The sequence below is a fragment of the Oncorhynchus keta genome, chromosome 32, assembly GCF_023373465.1.
Source record: "Oncorhynchus keta strain PuntledgeMale-10-30-2019 chromosome 32, Oket_V2, whole genome shotgun sequence".
NCBI lineage: Eukaryota > Metazoa > Chordata > Actinopteri > Salmoniformes > Salmonidae > Oncorhynchus > Oncorhynchus keta.
Genome location: NC_068452.1, coordinates 35567336 through 35594495, shown reverse-complemented (window position 1 = coordinate 35594495; position 27160 = coordinate 35567336). Strand labels below are relative to the sequence as shown.

The window sequence follows — 27160 nt, the reverse complement described above, 5'->3', positions numbered from 1 at the left end:
AGGTGTTAGTATTTCAATTTCATTACCATCTATACAAAAGGGGACATCTTGGGAATAATACTGTACTGCAATATAAACATGGACCCAGCCAGAGATAGAGAAGTGGCTGACAGGAAGAAGAGTGGCTGGGAGAGGGAGAGGGAGAGGGAGAGGAGTACTTATGCATGGTGGAAGAAGACTGAGAGGAAGAAGAGTGGCTGGGAGAGGGAGAGGAGTACGTATGCATGGTGGAAGAAGACTGAGAGGAAGAAGAGTGGCTGGGAGAGGGAGAGGGGTACGTATGCGTGGTGGAAGAAGACTGAGAGGAAGAAGAGTGGCTGGGAGAGGGAGAGGGAGAGGAGTACTTATGCATGGTGGAAGAAGACTGAGAGGAAGATCAAGAGCTGTAGTCTCAGATGAGATTAGGGCCACTATAATTGATCATGTAATAAATCATGATCATCATCTCACTCTCCACTCCTCAACCCCATAGAGGAATTATTTTCCTCATGAAGGTGGAAGGTTTATGACCACCATCCACATGATCAAATGTCATAAGTAATATATACATATATACATAAAATATACATAAGTATCAAAAGTAAAAGTATAAATAATTTCAAATTCCGTATATTAGGCAAACCGGGCGGAACAATTTTCTGTTATTTTTATTTACGGATGTTCAGGGGCACACTTCAACACTCAGACATCATTTACATATGAAGCATTTGTGTTTAGTGAGTCTGCCAAATCATAGGCAGTAGGCATGACCAGGGATGTTCTCTTGATAAATGGGGGGGTGCGTGTGCGTCGTGTGCATGTGTCTGTCTCTCTGACTGTGTGTGCGTGGGCGACTATGCATGCATTTATTAGAATGTTTGTGATCGAGAGAGAGAGAGAGTGAGAGAGAGAGTGAGAGAGAGAGAGAGAGAGAGAGAGAGAGAGAGAGAGAGAGAGAGAGAGGAGAGAGAGAGAGAGAGAGAGAGAGAGAGAGAGAGAGAGAGAGAGAGAGAGAGAGAGAGAGAGAGAGAGAGAGAGAGAGAGAGAGAGAGAGAGAGAGAGAGAGTGAACCATCTGTGTTCCTAATATGAATGTGTTTTTGTCGTCTTTGTCTGGTTGTGTTTTTATAAGGCCGTTACAAAGAAATATTATGCTGGTGAGGCATAAAGGATTTTAAATACATTTGATCTGGCTATTCAGCCTTAATGTCCTTAGTTACACACTGACACAACATTACCCAAGTAATGCAGCTGCATGAATGAGTGGCGTTTAGAAATATGAGCTAGTCTCAATGCAGTGAGTCATGTAGCTCCAGCTACACAGCATCTCTGGAAATGACTGACATTGACGTTGACCCTTACGGGCACATTTCCTGAATGGATAGACTGAAGTCTAATTCACCCAGAGCCTCATCATCAACTGCCAAGGAAAACAGGCATGTTCTGTTCTGTGTGTTCCAGCACTGAGAGAAGAGAGAAGAGACAGTGTCTCCTAGTCTAGTCTCTAATACAGCCTGTTTATATGCTTTATTCAGTCATTTTAATTAATTATATCAATAAGCCAGCATAGAACCCAATTTTGCATTGCTAGCTCCATTGGTTATTCTAGTCTGTCTGATGTAGAACAAACCATAGCCAGACTCCAATTGTTATTGCTCTCCAAATGCATTTCTATAGACGTATTCTCGTCATACTCCTTCAGCACCATGGACAGCAGTATTCTGTCTAGCTGGCAGTGGAAAGCTCCACTCATATGTACTGGCTGTCCTTCATCACCAGGGAGAGCTCCCCTGCCATCTCGTCCCTCTGCCTCTGAGCTCTGACTGTTAGTCCACTAGGTAAGCTGCAAAATGATTCACTTTGGTGTAGAAGCATTGAAATTCACGCTTAACAAAACCTGATATAGTCACTAAAATGCAACAATCTCAACAATGATGATAATCCATCAGAAACCCCAGTGAAATGTTGATACTCTCACTTTCAAAGTGGTGTGTTAAATACAAAGCTTGCGTGCATTAATAAATAATATGAAAAGAGTAATGGGTGAATGGGCAATGAGATTTGGCCTGGGATTCAACCCATGTGGAGTTAAATTCCTAATCTGGTCCTCAAACCATCACGGTCACCTAATAATCCCCAGTTTACAATTGGATCATTCATCCCCCTCCTCTCCCCTGTAACTATTCCCCAGGTCGTTGCTGCAAATGAGAACGTGTTCTCAGTCAACTTACCTGGTAAAATAACTAATAAATAAAAATAAAATAGCGCTAGGCAGTCGACAATAGCGCTTGTCAGCTTGTAGTCCTAAAAAACGGAAATGAATGATAATTTTCTACCTCTGGTTCGTTTGCTATTCCTATTTGGGATAAGTGCTGAAAATAAGGTCTAAGGTTAACAGAGGCTTCTTTGAGATGATAACAGTCAGTTGACAAGACGTTTAGGAACTATAAAGCCTTTACGTTCTCAAAATAAGTCACTTGCTAATGAGTCGCTAACTATCAGAGAACTTGAACTTCAGCTTCAGTAGCAAGCATTTTCACGTCACTACGCCGACCATGCAAACTTTTTACATGTTAGCACATCGTTAGCTTTTTTCTTGTTTTGATTACATAAACTTCACAAGAAGTTATGTTAGCTGATGAAGATTATCTCATAGAATAACACGTATCAGATCTCCTAAGCCTGTGTTTACCACAGACCTTATTTTCAGCGTTTATCCTGAATCCCTCCCCAAAAAACATTAATTTCCCCCATAAGCTTTGGCCAGCGAGCCATGACAGTGTTAGCCTGCGTTAGTGCCTACAAAAGACACCATTACTATTGCTCTCTATGAGCCTTTTAAAGGCATTTTCCCAGATGTTAGCAGAGATCAAATTCACAGGAAACACTACGCTTGACGGCTGAAGCATAAATGATCTTTAAAAGTCTGCTATAGTGCTGTAACACGGCTCGGATTAATTCCAGACCTTTGCCTTGTTTAGATGTAGTAGCAGTGGAAGGACCCAAACAGAGCAAACAGCAGATGTTGCTGGAATCAGACCTGGTGTGTCATAGAGAGGCAAACATCAGAGCATATAAAAACTGGAACTATCCTTGGCACCATTGAAACATCAAGAGGTAGAATGAGACAGACTTACTGAGGGAGACATTTTTTTTCTCACCTTTATTTAACCAGGTAGGCCAGTTAAGAACAAGTTCTCATTAACAACTGCGACCTGGCCAAGATAAAGCAAAGCAGTGCAACAAAAAACAACAACACAGAGTTACACATAAACACATGTACAGTCAATAACACAATAGAAAAGTCTATATACAGTGTGTGAAAATGGTGTGAGGAGGTAAGGCAATAAATAGGCCATAGTAGCAGAGTAATTACAATTTAGCAAATTAACACTGGAATGATAGATGTGCAGATGATGATGTGCAAGTAGAAATACTGGTGTGCAAAAGAGCAAAAAAAGTAAATAAAAACAATATGGGGATGAGGTATGTAGTTGGATGGGCTATTTACAGATGGGCTGTGTCTGGGAAGCCCTACAACTCTCTTAAGCTCTTTGAGTAGGAGAAGGGAGCTCACTGCTGGGGAACCAACAAGTTCAATATGGTTTCTTGCAGCTTCGCTGCCTGAACCCCTAACTAGAAATTGTTACAGGTAAACTATGTTTCTAAATACGAGGGTCACCGGCATCATCACATTTCTCATTCCATGATGGGCGTGAGAATGTCTGCTCACTGTTTTGCTGCTCCCAACTCTTAGTCTTTGGTGATTAAGATTTATTTCAAGGCAGTCTCACGATCAAAACCCTTTATGGATTGGCTTGGCTACTTGGTGAATGCATTGGGCAGGATACAAACCCAGCTTTCATTGAGGGGAGGGGAGGCTATGCTTAGTATTTAATACGGGGTTCCCCAGCACAAGACAAGCTGTGGACTTCCTGTCGTTGAGCGAACACTAGTTCGTATTGGCCCGTACAACTACCACAAGCTTCTTTTATATGTCACACAGAGACAAACAATTTAAATCTTATCCATGAGTTCATCTGAATCTCACAGTATCACTTTATATGAGGACTGATGGCAAATATGAGCAAATTGGGATCATTTGTGTGTCCAAACATAAATATTCCAAGTGCATTTTCACCATTGACCTATAGGGGGCGGAACATGCAGGCCCAAGGCTTTGATGAATGGCACTATATCAGGTTTTGTTCAATGCAGAACAATTATACAAGCACCTCAATTGTCATTCTTCTATGCCAAATTTAACAATATGGTATTTTTTTGGAGCTTCTCTACTGGACTTTGTGGAGGACATGCCAAGGCTGCAGCCATTTTGTGGTGAGCTGAGTAGGACTGAATTTGTTGAAGGTCTGAATGCAGAGGCCGCTAGAAAGCCTACTTGTGCAGATGAAGAGAGATGGAGAGGGGGATGGAGGAGAGGGAGAGAGGGGGATGAGGGAGAGAGAGATGGAGTAGATGAAGAGTGTCTCTCTCTGTGTATGTCTGTGGCCCTCTCAGCCCTGGCACAGCGATTAACCCCCGCTACCCTGGTTGCCCCCTCTCTCTGTCCGCCCCGCCAGCTCTCTCTCTCCTAGCTGCCCTCTCAGCCCTGGCACAGCGATTAACCCCCGCTACCCTGGTTGCCCCCTCTCTCTGTCCGCCCCGCCAGCTCTCTCTCTCTCCTAGCTGCCCTCTCAGCCCTGGCACAGCGATTAACCCCCGCTACCCTGGCTGGCCCCTCTCTCTGACTGCCGCGCCAGCTCTCTCTCACCTCGCTGCCCTCTCAGCCCTGGCACAGCGATTAACCCCCGCTACCCTGGCTGCCCCCTCTCTCTGTCCGCCGTGCCAGCTCTCTCTCTCCTCGCTGCCCTCTCAGCCCTGGCACAGCGATTAACCCCCTCTACCCTGGCTGCCCCCTCTCTCTGTCCGCCGCGCCAGCTCTCTCTCTCCTAGCTGCCCCCTCTCTCTGTCCGCCACGCCAGCTCTCTCTCTCCTAGCTGCCCTCTCAGCCCTGGCACAGCGATTAACCCCTGCTACCCTGGTTGCCCCCTCTCTCTGTCCGCCGTGCGAGCTCTCTCTCTCCTCGCTGCCCTCTCAGCCCTGGCACAGCGATTAACCCCCTCTACCCTGGCTGCCCCCTCTCTCTGTCCGCCGCGCCAGCTCTCTCTCTCCTAGCTGCCCCCTCTCTCTGTCCGCCACGCCAGCTCTCTCTCTCCTAGCTGCCCCCTCTCTCTGTCCGCCACGCCAGCTCTCTCTCTCCTAGCTGCCCCCTCTCTATCTCCTAGCTGCCCCCTCTCTCTGTCCGCCACGCCAGCTCTCTCTCTCCTAGCTGCCCCCTCTCTCTGTCCGCCGCGCCAGCTCTCTCTCTCCTAGCTGCCCTCTCAGTCATCTGATTGCATGGAGTGGGCGTACAAATGGCAAACGGACAGATGACACAGGTGGGGTGAGGGAGCCTAGGGGCCTGCCAGCCCTCGTACAGAGAGGCCCTGCCTGAGGCTAGGGTGAGATTCTCTCTCCATCTCTTAGGCCCTCTTCTCTTCTCTGTTCAATTTATTTTATTGTCTCCTCCTCTCTCTCATCTCCCTCCCTCATTCCCTCTCTCCGTATGGAGGTGAGCCCTACTCAGGTGTAATGTTGACGTCGGCTGGAAGGCAGACGTGAAGTGAGGACATTCTATTTCAGAGCTGTGCGTCAGACGCGTGCGTATCCGAGTGGTGGGGGGTTAGCTGCTGGCTGTGTGTGTGGGAGTCTGTTAATGGAACAAGCCAGAAAGTTGAACAGTTTGCCTCTCAAAGTGGGTAAATATCATGATTGGGAGAGCTGGGGTGTGTCTCAAATGGCACCCTATTCCCTATTAAAAATAATGTGTGTACTATAGGGAATATGGTGCCATTTGTGAGGCAGGCCTGGTATGTCTGCCATTTACTTTAGGCTGTTTCTGTTATTCTACAGAGAGTGGTATGTCTGCCATTTACTTTATGCTGTTTCTGTTATTCTACAGAGAGTGGTATGTCTGCCATTTACTTTATGCTGTTTCTGTTATTCTACAGAGAGTGGTATGTCTGCCATTTACTTTATGCTGTTTCTGTTATTCTACAGAGAGTGGTATGTCTGCCATTTACTTTATGCTGTTTCTGTTATTCTACAGAGAGTGGTATGTCTGCCATTTACTTTATGCTGTTTCTGTTATTCTACAGAGAGAGGTGTGTCTGCCATTTACTTTATGCTGTTTCTGTTATTCTACAGAGAGTGGTATGTCTGCCATTTACTTTATGCTGTTTCTGTTATTCTACAGAGAGTGGTATGTCTGCCATTTGTTTGTATGATTTCCCTCCTATTTCATACCATGCACTTACATTGTCAATAACACACTATCTCATTCTTTCTCTCCTTCTCTCTCTCTCTCTCCCTTCTCTCTCATTCTCCCTTTCCCTCTCCCTCTCTCTCTCCTCTCTCTCTCTCTCTCCTCTCTTGCTCTCCTTCTCTCTCTCCTCTCTTGCTCTCCTTCTCTCTCTCCTCTCTCTCTCCCCCTCTCTCACACCTTCTCTCTCTCCTCTCTCTCTCCCCCTCTCTCACACCTTCTCTCTCTCTCTCTCCTCTGTCTCTCCCTCTCTCTCCTCTCTCTCTCTTTCTCTCTCTGCTGTAGCTCTGAGTCGGTCAGCGATGCCCTTTGGCCTGATGCGTAGAGAGCTGGCGTGCGAGGGATACCCCATCGAGCTGCGCTGCCCTGGCAGTGATGTCATCATGATTGAGACGGCCAACTACGGCCGCACGGACGACAAGATCTGTGACGCTGACCCCTTCCAAATGGAGAACGTGCAGTGTTACCTGCCTGACGCCTTCAAGATCATGTCACAGAGGTACGTGTGGGGAGGTGGGAGGGTTGTGTGTGTGTGTGTGTGTGTGTGTGTGTGTGTGTGTGTGTGTGTGTGTGTGTGTGTGTGTGTGTGTGTGTGTGTGTGTGTGTGTGTGTGTGTGTGTGTGTGTGTGTGTGTGTGTGTGTGTGTGTGTGTGTGTGTGTGTGTGTGTGTGTGTGTGTGTGTAAGATAAATAAGAAGACATAGGACACCAAGGGTGGGTGTGTCTTTCTGTCCTGCTTGTTTTTTTATCTTATGTGCTGTTAGTGTGTAAAGTCGAGTGCATGCAGTATGTGTGTAGTGAGATATGTGTTTGTAGTGTGGCTGCCTGCAGCTGCACTCTGGTTGTGCTTAGCATCTGCCTCCTCATAGAGCTATGGCAGCCCTCTCGCTGCTATCCATCACACATGTAACGGAGGGAGAGGGTGCTACTGGTGAGATGGAGGGAAGCACAGAGGGAGAGAGAGTCCCCTAAGCAAGCTGGTCCTGGGGCTCTGTTCACAAACACAAACACACCCTACAGAGCCCCAGGACAGCAGCACAATTAGACCCAACCAAATCATGAGAAAACAAAAAGATAATTACATGACACATTGGAAAGAATTAACAAAAAAACAGAGCAAACTAGAATGCTATTTGGCCCTAAACAGAGACTACACAGCGGCAGAATACACTGTGACTGACCCAAACTTAAGGAAAGCTTTGACTATGTACAGACTCATTGAGCATAGCCTTGCATAGCATAGCATAGCCTTAGCATAGCCTTAGCATAGCCTTGCTATTGAGAAAGGGAGGGAGGGAGGGAGGGAGGGAGGGAGGGAGGGAGGGAGGGAGGGAGGGAGGGAGGGAGGGGGAGGGAGGGAGGGAGGGAGGGAGGGAGGGAGGGAGGGGGCTAGAGTGAACCACTGATGGGGAGATAAAGAGAGTGCAGCAGTGGCGTGGAGAGAAATGGAGAATGAACAAGAGAGAGAGCAGAAAGAGAGAAATAATGCTAAAGCTGGATAGAAGAGGACAGAGAAGGACAGAGAAGAGCAGAGGAGGATAGAGAAGGACAGAGGAGGATAGAGAAGGACAGAGGAGGATAGAGAAGGACAGAGGAGGATAGAGAAGAGCAGAGGAGGATAGAGAATGACAGAGGAGGATAGAGAAGGATAGAGGAGGATAGAGAATGACAGAGGAGGATAGAGGAGGATAGAGGAGGATAGAGAAGGATAGAGGAGGATATAGAAGGATAGAGGAGGATAGAGGAGGATAGAGAATGACAGAGGAGGATAGAGGAGGATAGAGAAGGATAGAGGAGGATAGAGAAGGATAGAGGAGGATAGAGAAGGATAGAGGATGATAGAGAAGGACAAAGGAAGACAGAGGAGGACAGAGGAGGATAGATGAGGAGAGAGGATAGAGGAGGACAGAGGAGGATAGAAGAAAGAGGAGGACAGAGGTGGATAGAAGACAGAGGAGGATAGAAGACAGAGGAGGATAGAAGACAGAGGAGGATAGAGGAGGATAGAAGACAGAGGAGGACAGAGGTGGATAGAAGACAGAGGAGGATAGAGAAGGATAGAGGAGGATAGAGAAGGATAGAGGAGGATAGAGGAGGATAGAGAAGGATAGAGGAGGATAGAAGACAGAGGAGGACAGAGGTGGATAGAAGACAGAGGAGGATAGAGAAGGATAGAGGAGGATAGAGAAGGATAGAGAAGGATAGAGGAGGATAGAGAAGGATAGAGGAGGATAGAGAATGACAGAGGAGGATAGAGGAGGATAGAGGAGGATAGAGAAGGATAGAGGAGGATAGAGAAGGACAAAGGAAGACAGAGGAGGACAGAGGAGGATAGATGAGGACAGAGGAGGATAGAGGTGGATAGAGGAGGATAGAAGACAGAGGAGGATAGAGGTGGATAGAAGACAGAGGAGGACAGAGGAGGATAGAAGAAAGAGGAGGACAGAGGAAGACAGAGGAGGACAGAAGACAGAGGTGGACAGAGGAGGACAGAAGACAGAGGAGGACAGGGGAGGACAGAGGAGGATAGAAGAAAGAGGAGGACAGAGGTGGATAGAGGAGGATAGAAGACAGAGGAGGATAGAGGAGGACAGAGAAGAGGGGATTGTACTGAAAAGGGAAGTGTGTGTGCTGGGAGTGTGAGTGTGTGAGGGAGCATACATTGAGCTGTGTGTGTGTGTGTGTGTGTGTGTGTGTGTGTGTGTGTGTGTGTGTGTGTGTGTGTGTGTGTGTGTGTGTGTGTGTGTGTGTGTGTGTGTGTGTGTGTGTGTGTGTGTGTGTGTGTGTGTGTGTGTGTCTGTCTGTCTTAGCAGCACTAGTCCCCCCCATTCTCTCACCTTTAATTGCTCACACTCACAAGCCATCGGGGGAGGGAGACTCTTACGGCACTCTTCCTCCCTCATCCCTCCGTCGCCTCATCCCCTCAGGTCTAGCTGTCACATGATCTAGTCTAGTGTGAAATGACCCCCTTCCGACCCGTTCCCTCCGTCTTTAGCCCCAAGGACATTTTTCTGCCTCTTCTCTTTTGTCTCTTCTGTCATTCTCTCAATGTCCTCATTCATTTTTTTCTCATCACTCTCTTCTCTCCTCTGTCTAGTTTTATTTCTCTGTTCCCACGTTTCTCTCTCCCTCACTCTCAATTCAATTCCAATTCATTTTCAACTTCTACAGGATCGGTGGGTCCCCCGTGGGACGGTTGAGCTAACATAGGCTAGTGCAATTAGCATGAGGTTGTAGGTAACAAGAACATTTCCAAGGACATAGACATATCTGATATTGGCAGAAAGTTTAGATTATTGTTAATCTAACTGCACTGTCCAATTTACAGTAGCTATTACAGTGAAAGAATACCACACTATTGTTTGAGGAGAGTGCACAGTTATGAACTTGAAAAGTTATTAATAAACCAATTAGGCACATTTGGGCAGTGTTGACACAAACATTTTACCAGAAATGCAATGGTTCATTGGATCAGTCTAAAACTTTGCGCATACACTGCTGCCATCTAGTAGCCAAAATCTAAATTGCACCTGGGCTGGAATAATACATTATGGCCTTTCTCTTGCATTTCAAAGATTTCAAAAAGATTATAAAAAAACAAAAATGTAATTTTCTTTGTTTTATCTTTATCAGATCGAATGTGTTATATTCTCCTACATTCATTTAACATTTCCACAAACTTCAAAAGGTGTCAAGAATAAGCATATCCTTGCTTCAGGTCCTGAGCTACAGGCAGTTAGATTTGGGTATGTCATTTTAGGCGAAAATGTACAAAAGGGGCGGATCCTTTAGGGGCTTTATTGGCATGGGAAACATATGTGTACATTGCCAAAGCAAGTGAAATAGTTTGAGGTTAAGTTTGAGTTTATTTTATTTTTACAGGGACAGTGCCCATTAATCAACGTTTCAGTAAAGGTGTCGGTTTTAGCCAGCTGGCTAATTTTCAACCGCAGTCCCTGGGCAGGTTATTAAAAACAATTACAATATAGACAATCATTGAGCAGTGAGCACACGCAGAGCAACATAGGACAAGCAAGACATAGCATACAGACAGAGCAACATAGAACAAGCAAGACATAGCATACAGACAGAGCAACATAGATAATAAACAAAAGATAAATAAACAATACAAAATGAACAGTAAACATTACACTCAAATGTCATATTTATTTATACAGTGTTGTAATGATGTGTAAAAAGTACAAAAGGGAAAATAAATATAGGCTTAATTAACAATGGCTTTTGTTCTTCACTGGTTACCGTTTTCTTGTGGCACTGTGGAATTTCACACAATAGATATTGGAGTTGTTTTCAAATTCTTTGTGGGTCTAGGTAATCTAAGGGAAATATGTGTCTCTAATATGGTCATACATTGGGCAGGAGGTTAGGAAGTGCAGCTAAATCTCCACCTAATTTTGTGGGCAGTGAGCACATAGCCTGTCTTCTCTTGAGAGCCAGGTCTGCCTACGGCGGCCTTTCTCAATAGCAAGGCTATGCTCACTGAGTCTGTACATAGTCAAAGATGTCCTTAATTTTGTGTCAGTCACAGTGGTCAGGTATTCTGCCGCTGTGTACTCTCTGTTTAGGGCCAAATAGCATTCTAGTTTGCTCTGTTTTTTTGTTAATTCTTTCCAATGTGTCAAGTAATTATCTTTTTGTTTTCTCATGATTTGGTTGGGTCTAATTGTGTTGCTGTCCTGGAGTTCTGTGGGGTCTGTATGTGTTTCTGAACAGAGTCTTCACCAGGATCATATCTCTGTAGGTGATGGCTTTGTTATGGAAGGTTTAGGAATTGTTTCCTTTTAGGTGGTTGTAGAATTTAACATCTCTTTTCTGGATTTTGATAATTAGCGGTATCAGCCCAAATTCTACTCTGCGTACATTATTTGCTGTTTTGCGTTGTACACAGAGGATATTTTTGCATAATTCTGCATGCAGAGTCTCAATTTGGTGTTTGTCCCATTTTGTGAATTCTTGGTTGGTGAGCGGACCCCAGACCTCACAACCATAAAGGGCAATGGGTTATATAACTGATTCAAGTATTTTTAGCCAGATCCTAATTTGTATGTTGAATTTTGTGTTCCTTTGAATGTTCTCTCTCTCCCCTCACTCACTCTCTCTTTCTCGCTCTTTCTTTCTATCTCTCTCTCTCTCTCCCTCTTTCTATCTCTCTCTCTCTCTCTCTCTATCTATCTATCTCTCTCTCTCTCTCTCTCTCTCTCTCTTGCTCTTTCTCTCTTTTTCTCTCTCATATATATATATATATCTCACTCTTTCTATCTCTCTCCCTCGCTCTCTCTCTCTCTCACTCTTTCTATCTCTCTCTATATATATCCCTTGCTCTTTCTATCTCTCTCCCTCTAATATATATATATATATATATATATATATATATATATATATATCTCTCTCTCTCTCTCTCTCTCTCTCTCTCTCTCTCTCTCTCTCTCTCTCTCTCTCTCTCTCTCTCTCTCTCTCTCCCCCTCTCTTTTCTGTGGGACAGATGTAATAACCGTACCCAGTGTGTGGTGGTGGCAGGGTCCGATGTGTTCCCAGACCCCTGCCCAGGGACCTACAAGTACCTGGAGATACAGTACGAGTGTGTCCCCTACAGTGAGTACCCAGACCCCCCATCACCCACACCCCTCACCCCCTTCCCCACCCCCCATCCCCATCCCCCTTCTCCCCCACCTAACCCCTCTCAGCAACTGACTGTCATTCACACCAACACACACACAGACTCTCTCTCTCAGACACTCACACAAACAGACAGACCAAGACCAGACCAGACAGACACACATTGCTCTCTCGCTCTTGCTCTCTCTCTCTCTTACACACACACACACCTACACACACACACCTGCAAACAAACACACCTACACACATACAGCACTAAACCCTTTTTCTCCATTGACAGTGCAACGCTCCAGAGGCTGAGAGAGATTTTCACACGGGGAAGGTGCTCCACAAACACCATGGCAGATAAGCACTTCATACAGTAGTACAGCGAGGGGTCAGCATTTATTGCCGATCATAGCGGTAACACACACCACCACACTCACACACACGTTGACCCCTGGGCCTGATAGTTTGCTTTATCTGGTGCCAAACATCTTAGTGGTCCCTCTGATCTCCAAGAACAGTGAACATTGTCCACAGTGAGACTGGGAGGCAGAAGACTGTGTCTGTGTCATCATGCTACAATGTTAACACAAACATAGACCACATGACCCTGAAGATGTGCACATTTCAATATCCCCATGGTAACTGGCTGCCGGCTCCCTCGGGTGCTGCTCATATCTCCGTGGCAGGTGTGACACACACACACACGCACGTACACACACATTACGCATGCGCTCTGTTGCTCATACACAAGCACAAACACAAGTACAAACACACACACACACGCATGTACACACACCCACATCACACGCTGTCTCTCACACACTCTCACTCACACCCGAAAGCACACACACACACAAGAACACAAGAACACAGGCAGACAGGGTGAGGATTCTGGTGTTGTGTGGAGCCTCAGTCATGTGAAAATCTCTGCTCAGACAGTGTCCCCTCCTCCTCATGTAGTATTACTCTCAGCATTGATCCTCTCACTGTGCAGGAGTATTCCAGGGGGCTGCCGCCTCATCCCCCCTCCACTGGGGAGAGACAGAAGTGTGGTGTGTGTGGGGGAGGGGGAGGGTGATTGATGACTATGGGAGGGATGAAGGGAAGAGGTGGGTAAAAGATACTCTGTGGGTGAATGTCTATGTTTTTTCCTTCAGGGAGCCGTGAGTACAGGAACTGAAGAAAGCAAAACCGACATCAACAACTCCCTGACCTCTTCTCTGAATTCTCACACTCCTCTCTTCCTCTCAACATATCTCCATGTCAATATCGCCTTTTTTCATCTCTCCTTCTCTGTCAACCTTCTCTCTCTTGGTTTCATGCCTTTCTTCTACAACAAAATATTCTACACTTTATCCATTGATCTCATCTCTTTCCCTCCCTCTCTTTATCTTCCGATGTCGCTTTCTTTTCTCTTTGCAGGTTGTAGGAGTTGTCCCAACACTCCACTGTCACGTGTAGGAGTTGTCCCAACACTCCACTGTCACGTGTAGGAGTTGTCCCAACACTCCACTGTCACGTGTAGGAGTTGTCCCAACACTCCACTGTCACCTGTAGGAGTTGTCCCAACACTCCACTTTCAACTGTCCAAGTGCAACACAAAGTGCAGCATGGCCTCCAGGCCTCTAGAGGAGCTGTCCTACCTGGCTGGCTGTGCCCCCTTAAGATTATGATGAACTCTGACCCTCCTCTGCTCGGTGCTCACAGGCCCTCAGCTAACCTGCCTCTAGATATATACTGTAGTTCAGGGTTGAGTCCTGTTACCATCGCAACAGTAAAAGTTATAACTGTGACCTTTGCTGTTGGGGAAGGTTTTCTAGTCTGTGTTATCTTTCTTCTTCTCTCTCTCTTTTGCCCTGCAGCCTTTGGGTGAGATCATGTCCTCTTTCAGTATCCTCTATCATCTCTCTCTCTGAATGTAGCCCTGAGATGTGAGTTGACTTGTTGTGGTGGTCAGGTTGGCTGGCCCCTGGTTGCTATGTTCTACTTTATGTGGTCTAGTCTCGTGTTGTTTTGTTGTTAGGTGGTGATCTAGTCCTGGGTTATAAATAAATAGTTTCTTCTTCCGTCCTCTCTTATTCTCTCTTATTCCAGACCAGACATTTCCCTCTGACTGCACACCGGAGCCAATCGAAAGTGATGATTAAATAGCTGCTGACTTGCATTTTTCCTATTCCTGTCTTCTATTAAAGAAGCTTGTTTATTGGATCTGAAGGAAGGAGGGTGGAGGGGGTTATGAGAAAATTGGAACCTGATCGCGTTGTGATGAAAAGTCTTGGCGGTCTGAAGTGAGAAAGACGAGTCAATTAGAACAGTCCTCCGTCAGTCTTCTCCTCTCCCTCAGGGATGGGCTGTGGGCCAGACCAGACTTGCAAACACACAAAACACGTTAGTTCTCCCCACCCGCGCCGCATTCTGCCGCACCACGCTACGTGTTGTCAGGCTCTGCCACCAGAATATAAATAGATCCTGAGTGAATTACATTCAGTGTTACAGTCCTCCTCATCCCAAACCCAGTGGCAACTAACTGGTATTCTATTAATTACCAGGAGAAGGTCATCTCATCCCAAACCCAGTGGCAACTAACTGGTATTCTATTAATTACCAGGAGAAGGTCATCTCATCCCAAACCCAGTGGCAACTAACTGGTATTCTACTCATCTCATCCCAAACCCAGGGCAACTTATTCTATTAATTACCAGGAGAAGGTCATCTCATCCCAAACCCAGTGGCAACTAACTGGGCTTCTAACCAGGAGAAGGTCATCTCATCCCAAACCCAGTGGCAACTAACTGGTATTCTATTAATTACCAGGAGAAGGTCATCTCATCCAAAACCTAGTGGCAACTAACTGGGCTTCTATTAATTACCAGGAGAAGGTCATCTCATCCAAAACCTAGTGGCAACTAACTGGTATTCTATTAATTACCAGGAGAAGGTCATCTCATCCCAAACCCAGTGGCATCTAACTGGGCTTCTATTAATTACCAGGAGAAGGTCATCTCATCCCAAACCCAGTGGCAACTAACTGGTATTCTATTAATTACCAGGAGAAGGTCATCTCATCCAAAACCTAGTGGCAACTAACTGGGCTTCTATTAATTACCAGGAGAAGGTCATCTCATCCAAAACCTAGTGGCAACTAACTGGGCTTCTATTAATTACCAGGAGAAGGTCATCTCATCCCAAACCCAGTGGCAACTAACTGGTATTCTATTAATTACCAGGAGAAGGTCATCTCATCCAAAACCTAGTGGCAACTAACTGGGCTTCTATTAATTACCAGGAGAAGGTCATCTCATCCAAAACCTAGTGGCAACTAACTGGGCTTCTATTAATTACCAGGAGAAGGTCATCTCATCCCAAACCTAGTGACAACTAACTGGACTTCTATTAATTACCAGGAGAAGGTCATCTCATCCCAAACCCAGTGGCAACAAACTGGGCTTCTATTAATTACCAGGAGAAGGTCATCTCATCCCAAACCTAGTGGCAACTAACTGGGCTTCTATTAATTACCAGGAGAAGGTCATCTCATCCCAAACCTAGTGGCAAATAACTGGGCTTCTATTAATTACCAGGAGAAGGTAATCTCATCCCAAACCTAGTGGCAACTAACTTGGCTTCTATTAATTACCAGGAGAAAGTCATCTCATCCCAAACCTAGTGGCAACTAACTGGGCTTCTATTAATTACCAGGAGAAGGTCATCTCATGCCAAACCTAGTGGCAACTAACTGGGCTTCTATTAATTACCAGGAGAAGGTCATCTCATCCCAAACCTAGTGACAACTAACTGGGCTTCTATTAATTACCAGGAGAAGGTCATCTCATCCCAAACCTAGTGACAACTAACTGGGCTTCTATTAATTACCAGGAGAAGGTCATCTCATCCCAAACCTAGTGACAACTAACTGGGCTTCTATTAATTACCAGGAGAAGGTAATCTCATCCCAAACTTAGTGGCAACTAACTGGGCTTCTATTAATTACCAGGAGAAGGTCATCTCATCCCAAACCTAGTGGCAACTAACTGGGCTTCTATTAATTACCATTTTGTTGATCCCTGCCTACAGACAGAAACTCAAACAAGAAGCTCCGGCACTGAGGTCACGTGGACTGGGATATGTTCCGTATTGCGTCAGACAACAACATTGATGAATACGCTGATTCGGTGAGCGAGTTCATTGGAACGTGCGTTGAAGATGTCGTTCCCATAGCAACGATTAAAACATTCCCAAACCAGAAACCGTGGATTGATGGCAGCATTCGCGTGAAACTGAAAGCGCGAACCACTGCTTTTAATCAGGGCAAGGTGACTGGAAACATGACCGAATACAAACAGTGTAGCTATTCCCTCCGCAAGGCAATCAAACAAGCTAAGCGTCAGTATAGAGACAAAGTAGAAACTCAATTCAACGGCTCAGACACAAGAGGCATGTGGCAGGGTCTACAGTCAATCACGGATTACAAAAAGAAAACCAGCCCCGTCACGGACCAGGATGTCTTGCTCCCAGGCAGACTAAATAACTTTTTTGCCCGCTTTGAAGACAATACAGTGCCACTGACACGGCCCGCAACTAAAACATGCGGACTCTCCTTCACTGCAGCCGACGTGAGGAAAACATTTAAACGTGTCAACCCTCGCAAGGTTGCAGGCCCAAACGTCATCCCCAACCGCGCCCTCAGAGCATGCGCAGACCAGCTGGCTGGTGTGTTTACGGACATATTCAATCAATCCCTATCCCAGTCTGTTGTTCCCACATGCTTCAAGAGGGCCACCATTGTTCCTGTTTCCAAGAAAGCTAAGGTAACTGAGCTAAACGACTACCGCCCCGTAGCACTCACTTCCGTCATCATGAAGTGCTTTGAGAGACTAGTCAAGGACCATATCACCTCCACCCTACCTGACACCCTAGACCCACTCCAATCTGCTTACCGCCCAAATAGGTCCACAGACGATACAAATCTCAACCACACTGCACACTGCCCTAACCCATCTGGACAAGAGGAATACCTATGTGAGAATGCTGTTCATCGACTACAGCTCGGCATTTAACACCATAGTGCCCTCCAAGCTCGTCATCAAGCTCGAGACCCTGGGTCTCGACCCTGGGTTTCGACCCCGCCCTGTGCAACTGGGTACTGGACTTCCTGACGAGCCGCCCCCAGGTGGTGAGGATAGGCAACTACCCTGGTGACAACTAACTGGGCTTATATTAATTACCAGGAGAAGGTCATCTCATCCCAAACCTAGTGGCAACTAACTGGGCTTCTATTAATTACCAGGAGAAGGTCATCTCATCCCAAACCTAGTGGCAACTAACTGGGCTTCTATTAATTACCAGGAGAAGGTCATCTCATCCCAAACCTAGTGGCAACTAACTGGCCTTCTATTAATTACCAGGAGAAGGTAATCTCATCCCAAACCTAGTGGCAACTAACTGGGCTTCTATTAATTACCAGGAGGAGGTCATCTCATCCCAAACCTAGTGACAACTAACTGGGCTTATATTAATTACCAGGAGAAGGTCATCTCATCCCAAACCTAGTGGCAACTAAATGGGCTTCTATTAATTACCAGGAGAAGGTCATCTCATCCCAAACCTAGTTGCAACTAACTGGGCTTCTATTAATTACCAGGAGAAGGTCATCTCATCCCAAACCTAGTGGCAACTAACTGGGCTTCTATTAATTACCAGGAGAAGGTCATCTCATCCCAAACCTAGTGGCAACTAACCGGGCTTCTATTAATTACCAGAAGAAGGTCATCTCATCCCAAACCTAGTGGCAACTAACTGGGCTTCTATTAATTACCAGGAGAAGGTCATCTCATCCCAAACCCAGTGGCAACTAAATGGGCTTCTATTACTTACCAGGAGAAGGTCATCTCATCCCAAACTTAGTGGCAACTAACTGGGCTTCTATTAATTACCAGGAGAAGGTCATCTCATCCCAAACCTAGTGCCAACTAACTGGGCTTCTATTAATTACCAGGAGGAGGTCATCTCATCCCAAACTTAGTGGCAACTAACTGGGCTTCTATTAATTACCAGGAGAAGGTAATCTCATCCCAAACCTAGTGACAACTAACTGGGCTTCTATTAATTACCAGGAGAAGGTCATCTCATCCCAAACCTAGTAACAACTAACTGGGCTTCTATTAATTACCAGGAGAAGGTCATCTCATCCCAAACCTAGTGACATCTAACTGGGCTTCTATTAATTACCAGGAGAAGGTAATCTCATCCCAAACCTAGTGACAACTAACTGGGCTTCTATTAATTACCAGGAGAAGGTCATCTCATCCCAAACCTAGTGACAACTAACTGGGCTTCTATTAATTACCAGGAGAAGGTCATCTCATCCCAAACCTAGTGGCAACTAACTGGGCTTCTATTAATTACCAGGAGAAGGTCATCTCATCCCAAACTTAGTGGCAACTAACTGGGCTTCTATTAATTACCAGGAGAAGGTCATCTCATCCCAAACCTAGTGCCAACTAACTGGGCTTCTATTAATTACCAGGAGGAGGTCATCTCATCCCAAACTTAGTGGTAACTAACTGGGCTTCTATTAATTACCAGGAGAAGGTAATCTCATCCCAAACCTAGTGACAACTAACTGGGCTTCTATTAATTACCAGGAGAAGGTCATCTCATCCCAAACCTAGTGACAACTAACTGGGCTTCTATTAATTACCAGGAGAAGGTCATCTCATCCCAAACCTAGTGACAACTAACTGGGCTTCTATTAATTACCAGGAGAAGGTCATCTCATCCCAAACCTAGTGGCATCTAACTGGGCTTCTATTAATTACCAGGAGAGGGGGGTACCATCCCTCCCGCTGTCTACCCCTCTCCCTCTGCAGAGATTAATTGAATTTGCTGCTGCTAATCGCTCTGGTAATGCCCCATCTTTCATGGCTCACTGGGAGTGCAGGGTGTTTTGGTGTCTTTATGGGTGACATATGTTTGTTTGTTTGGTTCTACTTAACGGGTGAGGGATAGGGGTTAGGGATAGAGGGAGGGTGTTTAAAGGGCCGCTGTTGGCAGCTGGCATGATGCGTGCAGGCATGACACGTGTGGGTGTGGGTGTGTGTGTGGGTGTTTGCGTGCAAGTGTGTGTGTGACAGGGTCCTCTGTGTGCTTTGTGTTACCAGCCACCTGAAACGTGGAGGTGACAGGCGAAGCAGCTGAGTCGACACAGCACTGTCAGATGAGCTCAGAAGAGGCGGCCAGTGTTTGTGTGTGTGTTAGTGTGTGTGTTAATGTGTGTGTTAGGATGTGTGAGCTAGCCAGCAGAACATAACAACAGCCAACAAGTCAAGTCATATCTCACAGTGCCAAAAACCCTGCAAGCCCTTACAGAGACATCACTTTGTCTTCACTGGGCAGAACAGAGCAAGACACACTGTTGTGACACAGATTCACTCTGTCAAGGCTTGCTTCACAACTGGCTTCTATCAACACATACTGAGTGTACTGTACAAACTATACCTTATTATACCATACTATACTACACACTATATGTATTTCCTAGTTCACCACACATCATTAAACAACACTATACTATAATATACTATACATATATTTCCTGGAGTAAAAATCCAACACCACAGTAGATTCATATCATGTTGCCGAGCAAATCAATTAATTAAAAATCCTATAATGTGATTTTCTGGAATTTTTTTTCTCATTTTGTCTGTCATAGTTGAAGTGGACCTATGAGGGAAATTATGGCCTCTCTCATCTTTTTAAGTGGGAGAACTTGCACAATTGGTGGCTGACTAAATACTTTTTTGCCCCACTGTATCTACTCAATGACCTCGTATCCCTTCACATCGACTAGGTACTGGTACTTTGTGTATATAGCCAAGGTATCGTTACTCATTGTGTATTTATTGGTACTTGTATTACTAGGTGTTAATCCGTTCCTATTATTTCTCTATGTTCTTTCTCTCTGCGTTGTTGGGAAGGCCCGTAACGTTCGTCTACAACTGCTGCGGACGAAGCCTGTAGGAACCCATGGAAATGTAGAGAGCAGAGTGCAGAGAGGAGAGTAGAACTCTACCTGTCCCTGCTCCCAGTAAATGTAGAGTGCAGAGAGGAGAGTAGAACTCTACCTGTTGCTGCTCCCAGTAAATGTAGAGAGCAGAGAGGAGAGTAGAACTCTACCTGTCCCTGCTCCCAGTAAATGTAGAGAGCAGAGAGGAGAGTAGAACTCTACCTGTTCCTGCTCCCAGTAAATGTAGAGAGCAGAGAGGAGAGTAGAACTCTACCAGTCCCTGCCCCCAGTAAATGTAGAGAGGAGAGTAGAACTCTACCTGTTCCTGACCCCAGTAAATGTAGAGAGGAGAGTAGAACTCTACCTGTTCCTGCTCCCAGTAAATGTAGAGAGCAGAGAGGAGAGTAGAACTCTACCTGTTCCTGACCCCAGTAAATGTAGAGATCAGAGAGGAGAGTAGAACTCTACCTGTTCCTGCTCCCAGTAAATGTAGAGAGCAGAGAGGAGAGTAGAACTCTACCTGTTCCTGACCCCAGTAAATGTAGAGATCAGAGAGGAGAGTAGAACTCTACCTGTTCCTGCTCCCAGTAAATGTAGAGAGCAGAGAGGAGAGTAGAACTCTACCTGTTCCTGCTCTCAGTAAATGTAGAGAGCAGAGAGGAGAGTAGAACTCTACCTGTCCCTGCTCCCAGTAAATGTAGAGAGGAGAGTAGAACTCTACTTGTTCCTGCTCCCAGTAAATGTAGAGAGGAGAGTAGAACTCTACCTATTCCTGACCCCAGTAAATGTAGAGAGCAGAGAGGAGAGTAGAACTCTACCTGTCCCTGCCCCCAGTAAATGTAGAGAGGAGAGTAGAACTCTACCTGTTCCTGACCCCAGTAAATGTAGAGAGGAGAGTAGAACTCTACCTGTTCCTGCTCCCAGTAAATGTAGAGAGCAGAGAGGAGAGTAGAACTCTACCTGTTCCTGACCCCAGTAAATGTAGAGATCAGAGAGGAGAGTAGAACTCTACCTGTTCCTGCTCCCAGTAAATGTAGAGAGCAGAGAGGAGAGTAGAACTCTACCTGTTCCTGACCCCAGTAAATGTAGAGATCAGAGAGGAGAGTAGAACTCTACCTGTTCCTGCTCCCAGTAAATGTAGAGAGCAGAGAGGAGAGTAGAACTCTACCTGTTCCTGCTCTCAGTAAATGTAGAGAGCAGAGAGGAGAGTAGAACTCTACCTGTCCCTGCTCCCAGTAAATGTAGAGAGGCGTGTAGAACTCTACTTGTTCCTGCTCCCAGTAAATGTAGAGAGGAGAGTATAACTCTACCTATTCCTGCTCCCAGTAAATGTAGAGAGGAGAGTAGAACTCTACCTGTCCCTGCCCCCAGTAAATGTAGAGAGGAGAGTAGAACTCTACCTGTTCCTGCTCCCAGTAAATGTAGAGAGCAGAGTGCAGAGAGGAGAGTAGAACTCTACCTGTTCCTGCTCCCAGTAAATGTAGAGAGGAGAGTAGAACTCTACCTGTCCCTGCTCCCAGTAAATGTAGAGAGGAGAGTAGAACTCTACCTATCCCTGCTCCCAGTAAATGTAGAGAGGAGAGTAGAACTCTACCTGTCCCTGCTCCCAGTAAATGTAGAGAGGAGAGTAGAACTCTACCTGTTCCTGCTCCCAGTAAATGTAGAGAGCAGAGTGCAGAGAGGAGAGTAGAACTCTACCTGTTCCTGCTCCCAGTAAATGTAGAGAGGAGAGTAGAACTCTACCTGTCCCTGCTCCCAGTAAATGTAGAGAGGAGAGTAGAACTCTACCTATCCCTGCTCCCAGTAAATGTAGAGAGGAGAGTAGAACTCTACCTGTCCCTGCTCCCAGTAAATGTAGAGAGGAGAGTAGAACTCTACCTGTCCCTGCTCCCAGTAAATGTAGAGAGCAGAGAGGAGAGTAGAACTCTACCTGTTCCTGCTCCCAGTAAATGTAGAGAGGAGAGTAGAACTCTACCTGTCCCTGCTCCCAGTAAATGTAGAGAGGAGAGTAGAACTCTACCTGTCCCTGCTCCCAGTAAATGTAGAGAGGAGAGTAGAACTCTACCTGTTCCTGCTCCCAGTAAATGTAGAGAGGAGAGTAGAACTCTACCTGTCCCTGCTCCCAGTAAATGTAGAGAGGAGAGTAGAACTCTACCTGTTCCTGCTCCCAGTAAATGTAGAGAGCAGAGAGGAGAGTAGAACTCTACCTGTTCCTGCTCCCAGTAAATGTAGAGAGGAGAGTAGAACTCTACCTGTTCCGGCTCCCAGTAAATGTAGAGAGGAGAGTAGAACTCTACCTGTCCCTGCCCCCAATAAATGTAGAGAGCAGAGTGCAGAGAGGAGAGTATAACTCTACCTGTTCCTGCTCCCAGTAAATGTAGAGAGGAGAGTAGAAATCTACCTGTTCCGGCTCCCAGTAAATGTAGAGAGGAGAGTAGAAATCTACCTGTTCCTGCTCCCAGTAAATGTAGAGAGCAGAGGGGAGAGTATAACTCTACCTGTTCCTGCTCCCAGTAAATGTAGAGAGCAGAGAGGAGAGTAGAACTCTATCTGTTCCTGCTCCCAGTAAATGTAGAGAGCAGAGAGGAGAGTAGAACTCTACCTGTTCCTGCTCCCAGTAAATGTAAAGAGGAGAGTAGAACTCTACCTGTTCCTGCTCCCAGTAAATGTAGCACTACATCATTATTGATCCCTACTGCTCTTTCCAGTGGGGAGATCCATGCTACACGACCAGGACTGTTACACTCAGTGGAGAGTCAGGCCTTCTGCTATTGCATCAGTTGGCCAACTTATCTTCTTAACAATAACAGTGCAGCTAACGGAATAATTGAATTGTTAAATCACCGTCATGTACTGTGCTACTCTATACTGTTTAGTAGCTTTAACTTCTGTATCATGTCCTTCTATACGTTTCTATAAGTCACCACTGGGTCTGTGTACTGCGGATCGGGACATTTGAACCACAGAAATGCATTCTGGGGCTTGTATTCATATCAGTGCCTTTCTGGACACAGCTTCTGTAACTCATAGTTTACTTGTCTGGGTGGGTTTGTCAGGAGAAGGGTAGTTGTGTTGTAGTTTGACACATTTCAGAGAGAAAGAGAGAGAAATGCAATGATGAAAGAGAAAATATGTGTAGGGACACCATTAGGGACCTGGAAGAAATGGGAATGAAGGATGAATGAGACAAGAGCGGGAGAGGAGAGAGGGCATGCTATTTCTCAGCCGTGTGGTGAAGGAGAGAGGAGAGAGGGCATGCTATTTCTCAGCAGTGTGGTGAAGGAGAGAGGAGAGAGGAGAGAGGGCATGCTATTTCTCAGCAGTGTGGTGAAGGAGAGAGGAGAGAGGGCATGCTATTTCTCAGCCGTGTGGTGAAGGAGAGAGGAGAGAGGGCATGCTATTTCTCAGCCGTGTGGTGAAGGAGAGAGGAGAGAGGGCATGCTATTTCTCAGCCGTGTGGTGAAGGAGAGAGGAGAGAGGGCATGCTATTTCTCAGCCGTGTGGTGAAGGAGAGAGGAGAGAGGGCATGCTATTTCTCAGCCGTGTGGTGAAGGAGAGAGGAGAGAGGGCATGCTATTTCTCAGCCGTGTGGTGAAGGAGAGAGGAGAGAGGGCATGCTATTTCTCAGCCGTGTGGTGAAGGAGAGAGGAGAGAGGGCATGCTATTTCTCAGCAGTGTGGTGAAGGAGAGAGGAGAGAGGGCATGCTATTTCTCAGCCGTGTGGTGAAGGAGAGAGGAGAGAGGGCATGCTATTTCTCAGCAGTGTGGTGAAGGAGAGAGGAGAGAGGGCATGCTATTTCTCAGCAGTGTGGTAGAGGAGAGAGGGCATGCTATTTCTCAGCAGTGTGGTGAAGGAGAGAGGAGAGAGGGCATGCTATTTCTCAGCAGTGTGGTGAAGGAGAGAGGAGAGAGGGCATGCTATTTCTCAGTAGTGTGGTGAAGGAGAGAGGAGAGAGGGCATGCTATTTCTCAGCTGTGTGGTGAAGGAGAGAGGAGAGAGGGCATGCTATTTCTCAGCAGTGTGGTGAAGGAGAGAGGAGAGAGGGCATGCTATTTCTCAGCAGTGTGGTAGAGGAGAGAGGGCATGCTATTTCTCAGCAGTGTGGTGAAGGAGAGGGGAGAGAGGGCATGCTATTTCTCAGCCGTGTGGTGAAGGAGAGAGGAGAGAGGGCATGCTATTTCTCAGCAGTGTGGTGAAGGAGAGAGGAGAGAGGGCATGCTATTTCTCAGCCGTGTGGTGAAGGAGAGAGTAGAGAGGACATGCTATGTCTCAGCCGTGTGGTGAAGGAGAGAGGAGAGAGGGCATGCTATTTCTCAGCAGTGTGGTGAAAGAGAGAGGAGAGAGGGCATGCTATTTCTCAGCAGTGTGGTGTCGGAGAGAGGAGAGAGGGCATGTTATTTCTCAGCAGTGTGGTAGAGGAGAGAGGGCATGCTATTTCTCAGCAGTGTGGTAGAGGAGAGAGGGCATGCTATTTCTCAGCAGTGTGGTAGAGGAGAGAGGGCATGCTATTTCTCAGCAGTGTGGTAGAGGAGAGAGGGCATGCTATTTCTCAGCCGTGTGGTGAAGGAGAGAGGAGAGAGGGCATGCTATTTCTCAGCAGTGTGGTGAAGGAGAGAGGAGAGAGGGCATGCTATTTCTCAGCAGTGTGGGGAAGGAGAGAGGAGAGAGAGCATGCTATTTCTCAGCCGTGTGGTGAAGGAGAGAGGAGAGAGGGCATGCTATTTCTCAGCCGTGTGGTGAAGGAGAGAGGAGAGAGGGCATGCTATTTCTCAGCCGTGTGGTGAAGGAGAGAGGAGAGAGGGCATGCTATTTCTCAGCCGTGTGGTGAAGGAGAGAGGAGAGAGGGCATGCTATTTCTCAGCCGTGTGGTGAAGGAGAGAGGAGAGAGGGCATGCTATTTCTCAGCAGTGTGGTGAAGGAGAGAGGAGAGAGGGCATGCTATTTCTCAGCAGTGTGGTGAAGGAGAGAGGAGAGAGGGCATGCTATTTCTCAGCCTTGTGGTGAAGGAGAGAGTAGAGAGGGCATGCTATTTCTCAGCAGTGTGGTGAAGGAGAGAGGAGAGAGGGCATGCTATTTCTCAGCAGTGTGGTGAAGGAGAGAGGAGAGAGGGCATGCTATTTCTCAGCCGTGTGGTGAAGGAGAGAGTAGAGAGGGCATGCTATGTCTCAGCCGTGTGGTGAAGGAGAGAGGAGACAGGGCATGCTATTTCTCAGCAGTGTGGTAGAGGAGAGAGGGCATGCTATTTCTCAGCCGTGTGGTGAAGGAGAGAGGAGAGAGGGCATGCTATTTCTCAGCAGTGTGGTAGAGGAGAGAGGGCATGCTATTTCTCAGCCGTAAGGTGAAGGAGAGAGGAGAGAGGGCATGCTATTTCTCAGCAGTGTGGTGAAGGAGGGAGGAGAGAGTGCATGCTATTTCTCAGCAGTGTGGTGAAGGAGAGAGGAGAGAGGGCATGCTATTTCTCAGCAGTGTGGTGAAGGAGAGAGGAGAGAGGGCATGCTATTTCTCAGCAGTGTGGTAGAGGAGAGAGGGCATGCTATTTCTCAGCCGTAAGGTGAAGGAGAGAGGAGAGAGGGCATGCTATTTCTCAGCCGTAAGGTGAAGGAGAGAGGAGAGAGGGCATGCTATTTCTCAGCAGTGTGGTGAAGGAGAGAGGAGAGAGGGCATACTATGTCTCAGCAGTGTGGTGAAGGAGAGAGGAGAGAGGGCATGCTATTTCTCAGCAGTGTGGTAGAGGAGAGAGGGCATGCTATTTCTCAGCCGTAAGGTGAAGGAGAGAGGAGAGAGGGCATGCTATTTCTCAGCAGTGTGGTGAAGGAGGGAGGAGAGAGTGCATGCTATTTCTCAGCAGTGTGGTGAAGGAGAGAGGAGAGAGGGCATGCTATTTCTCAACAGTGTGGTGAAGGAGAGAGGAGAGAGGGCATGCTATTTCACAGCAGTGTGGTGAAGGAGAGAGGAGAGAGGGCATGCTATTTCTCAGCAGTGTGGTGAAGGAGAGAGGAGAGAGGGCATGCTATTTCTCAGCAGTGTGGTGAAGGAGAGAGGAGAGAGGGCATGCTATTTCTCAGCAGTGTGGTAGAGGAGAGAGGGCATGCAATTTCTCAGCCGTGTGGTGAAGGAGGGAGGAGAGAGGGCATGCTATTTCTCAGCAGTGTGGTGAAGGAGAGAGGAGAAGAAAGGTTGTCCTGCAGTGCTCCTCAGGTGTCCGTGTATATGTAGCTCTTTGTTAGCGTGCTGTGCCTCGTTAGCAGTGGGGATAATTGATAGGGTTCTGGAGAGCAGTGCTGAGCAGAGGAGGTGCCTGGGTTTTCATTCTCACCAGGGGACCTACGATGGAGCCTGAATGAATCAGACACTCAGAGACCCAGGTTGCTCTACTGTACACTAACACCCCGCAATGCACTGTGTGTGTGTGTGTGTGTGTGTGTGTGTGTGTGTGTGTGTGTGTGTGTGTGTGTGTGTGTGTGTGTGTGTGTGTGTGTGTGTGTGTGTGTGTGTGTGTGTGTTTGCTACTTTACAGAGCAGCAGACAAGGACCAGCGGATGTCAGCAAATCAAATCTTCCTCTTTTCTTCTCTTTCTCTCCTCTTCCTCACCAAAGCAGTTCATCCCTCTTTTATTAGGGTTCTCTCTACCTCTACCTTTATTCTCATTTCTATGTTTCACTCTCTCATTCTCTCTACCTCTCCTTTATTCTAATTTCTCTGCTTCTCTCTCGTTCTCTCTACCTCTCCTTTATTCTAGCTCCTCTCCTCCACTCCATCACCCTCCACACCAACACACACAATGTTGTTATCTCCCTGAAGGCAGTGTGTGTTTAGAAAACAGGTCACACAGAAACATGATATAAAGGACCCCCTGCTCCCCCTTGGACCCTGTCTGACACATAACTGTCATAAAGAGACACCACATCAAACCTCCACAATGCACCATGCAGGGCCCCACTTTACCCATCAGCCCACAGTGTGTCTGTTTACAGCCATGAGCATCTTGCTCTCGCCTCTCTCTCTCGCTTTCTCCATCCACCATGCTGTTCTGACACTGTGAGCCTCATTCTGCCTCATTCTACCCCTCCTCCTTCTGCCCTCTCCCCTCCTCCCGCCTCATTCTCCCCCTCTCCCCTCCTCCCGCCTCATTCTCCCCCTCCTCCTTCCGCCTTCTCCCCTCCTCCCGCCTCATTCTCCCCCTCCTCCTT

At 46.8% G+C, this 27160-nt stretch overlaps 1 protein-coding gene across 24 annotated transcripts in view; it reads left to right on the top strand.

Moving 5' to 3' along the window:
- The window catches only part of adgrl1a (adhesion G protein-coupled receptor L1a), a 341447-nt gene that overhangs the window by 223483 nt on the left and 90804 nt on the right, over positions 1–27160 (top strand). For all 24 annotated transcript variants that reach the window (XR_008088866.1, XR_008088865.1, XR_008088862.1 and 21 more), the window contains 2 exons: positions 6625–6838; positions 11842–11951. Coding sequence is in view for 8 of the 24 variants with exons in the window: in XM_052491581.1 (XP_052347541.1) it covers positions 6625–6838; positions 11842–11951 (324 nt within the window). In the remaining 16 variants the exon portion in view is untranslated. The remainder of the gene's footprint in view (positions 1–6624; positions 6839–11841; positions 11952–27160) is intronic.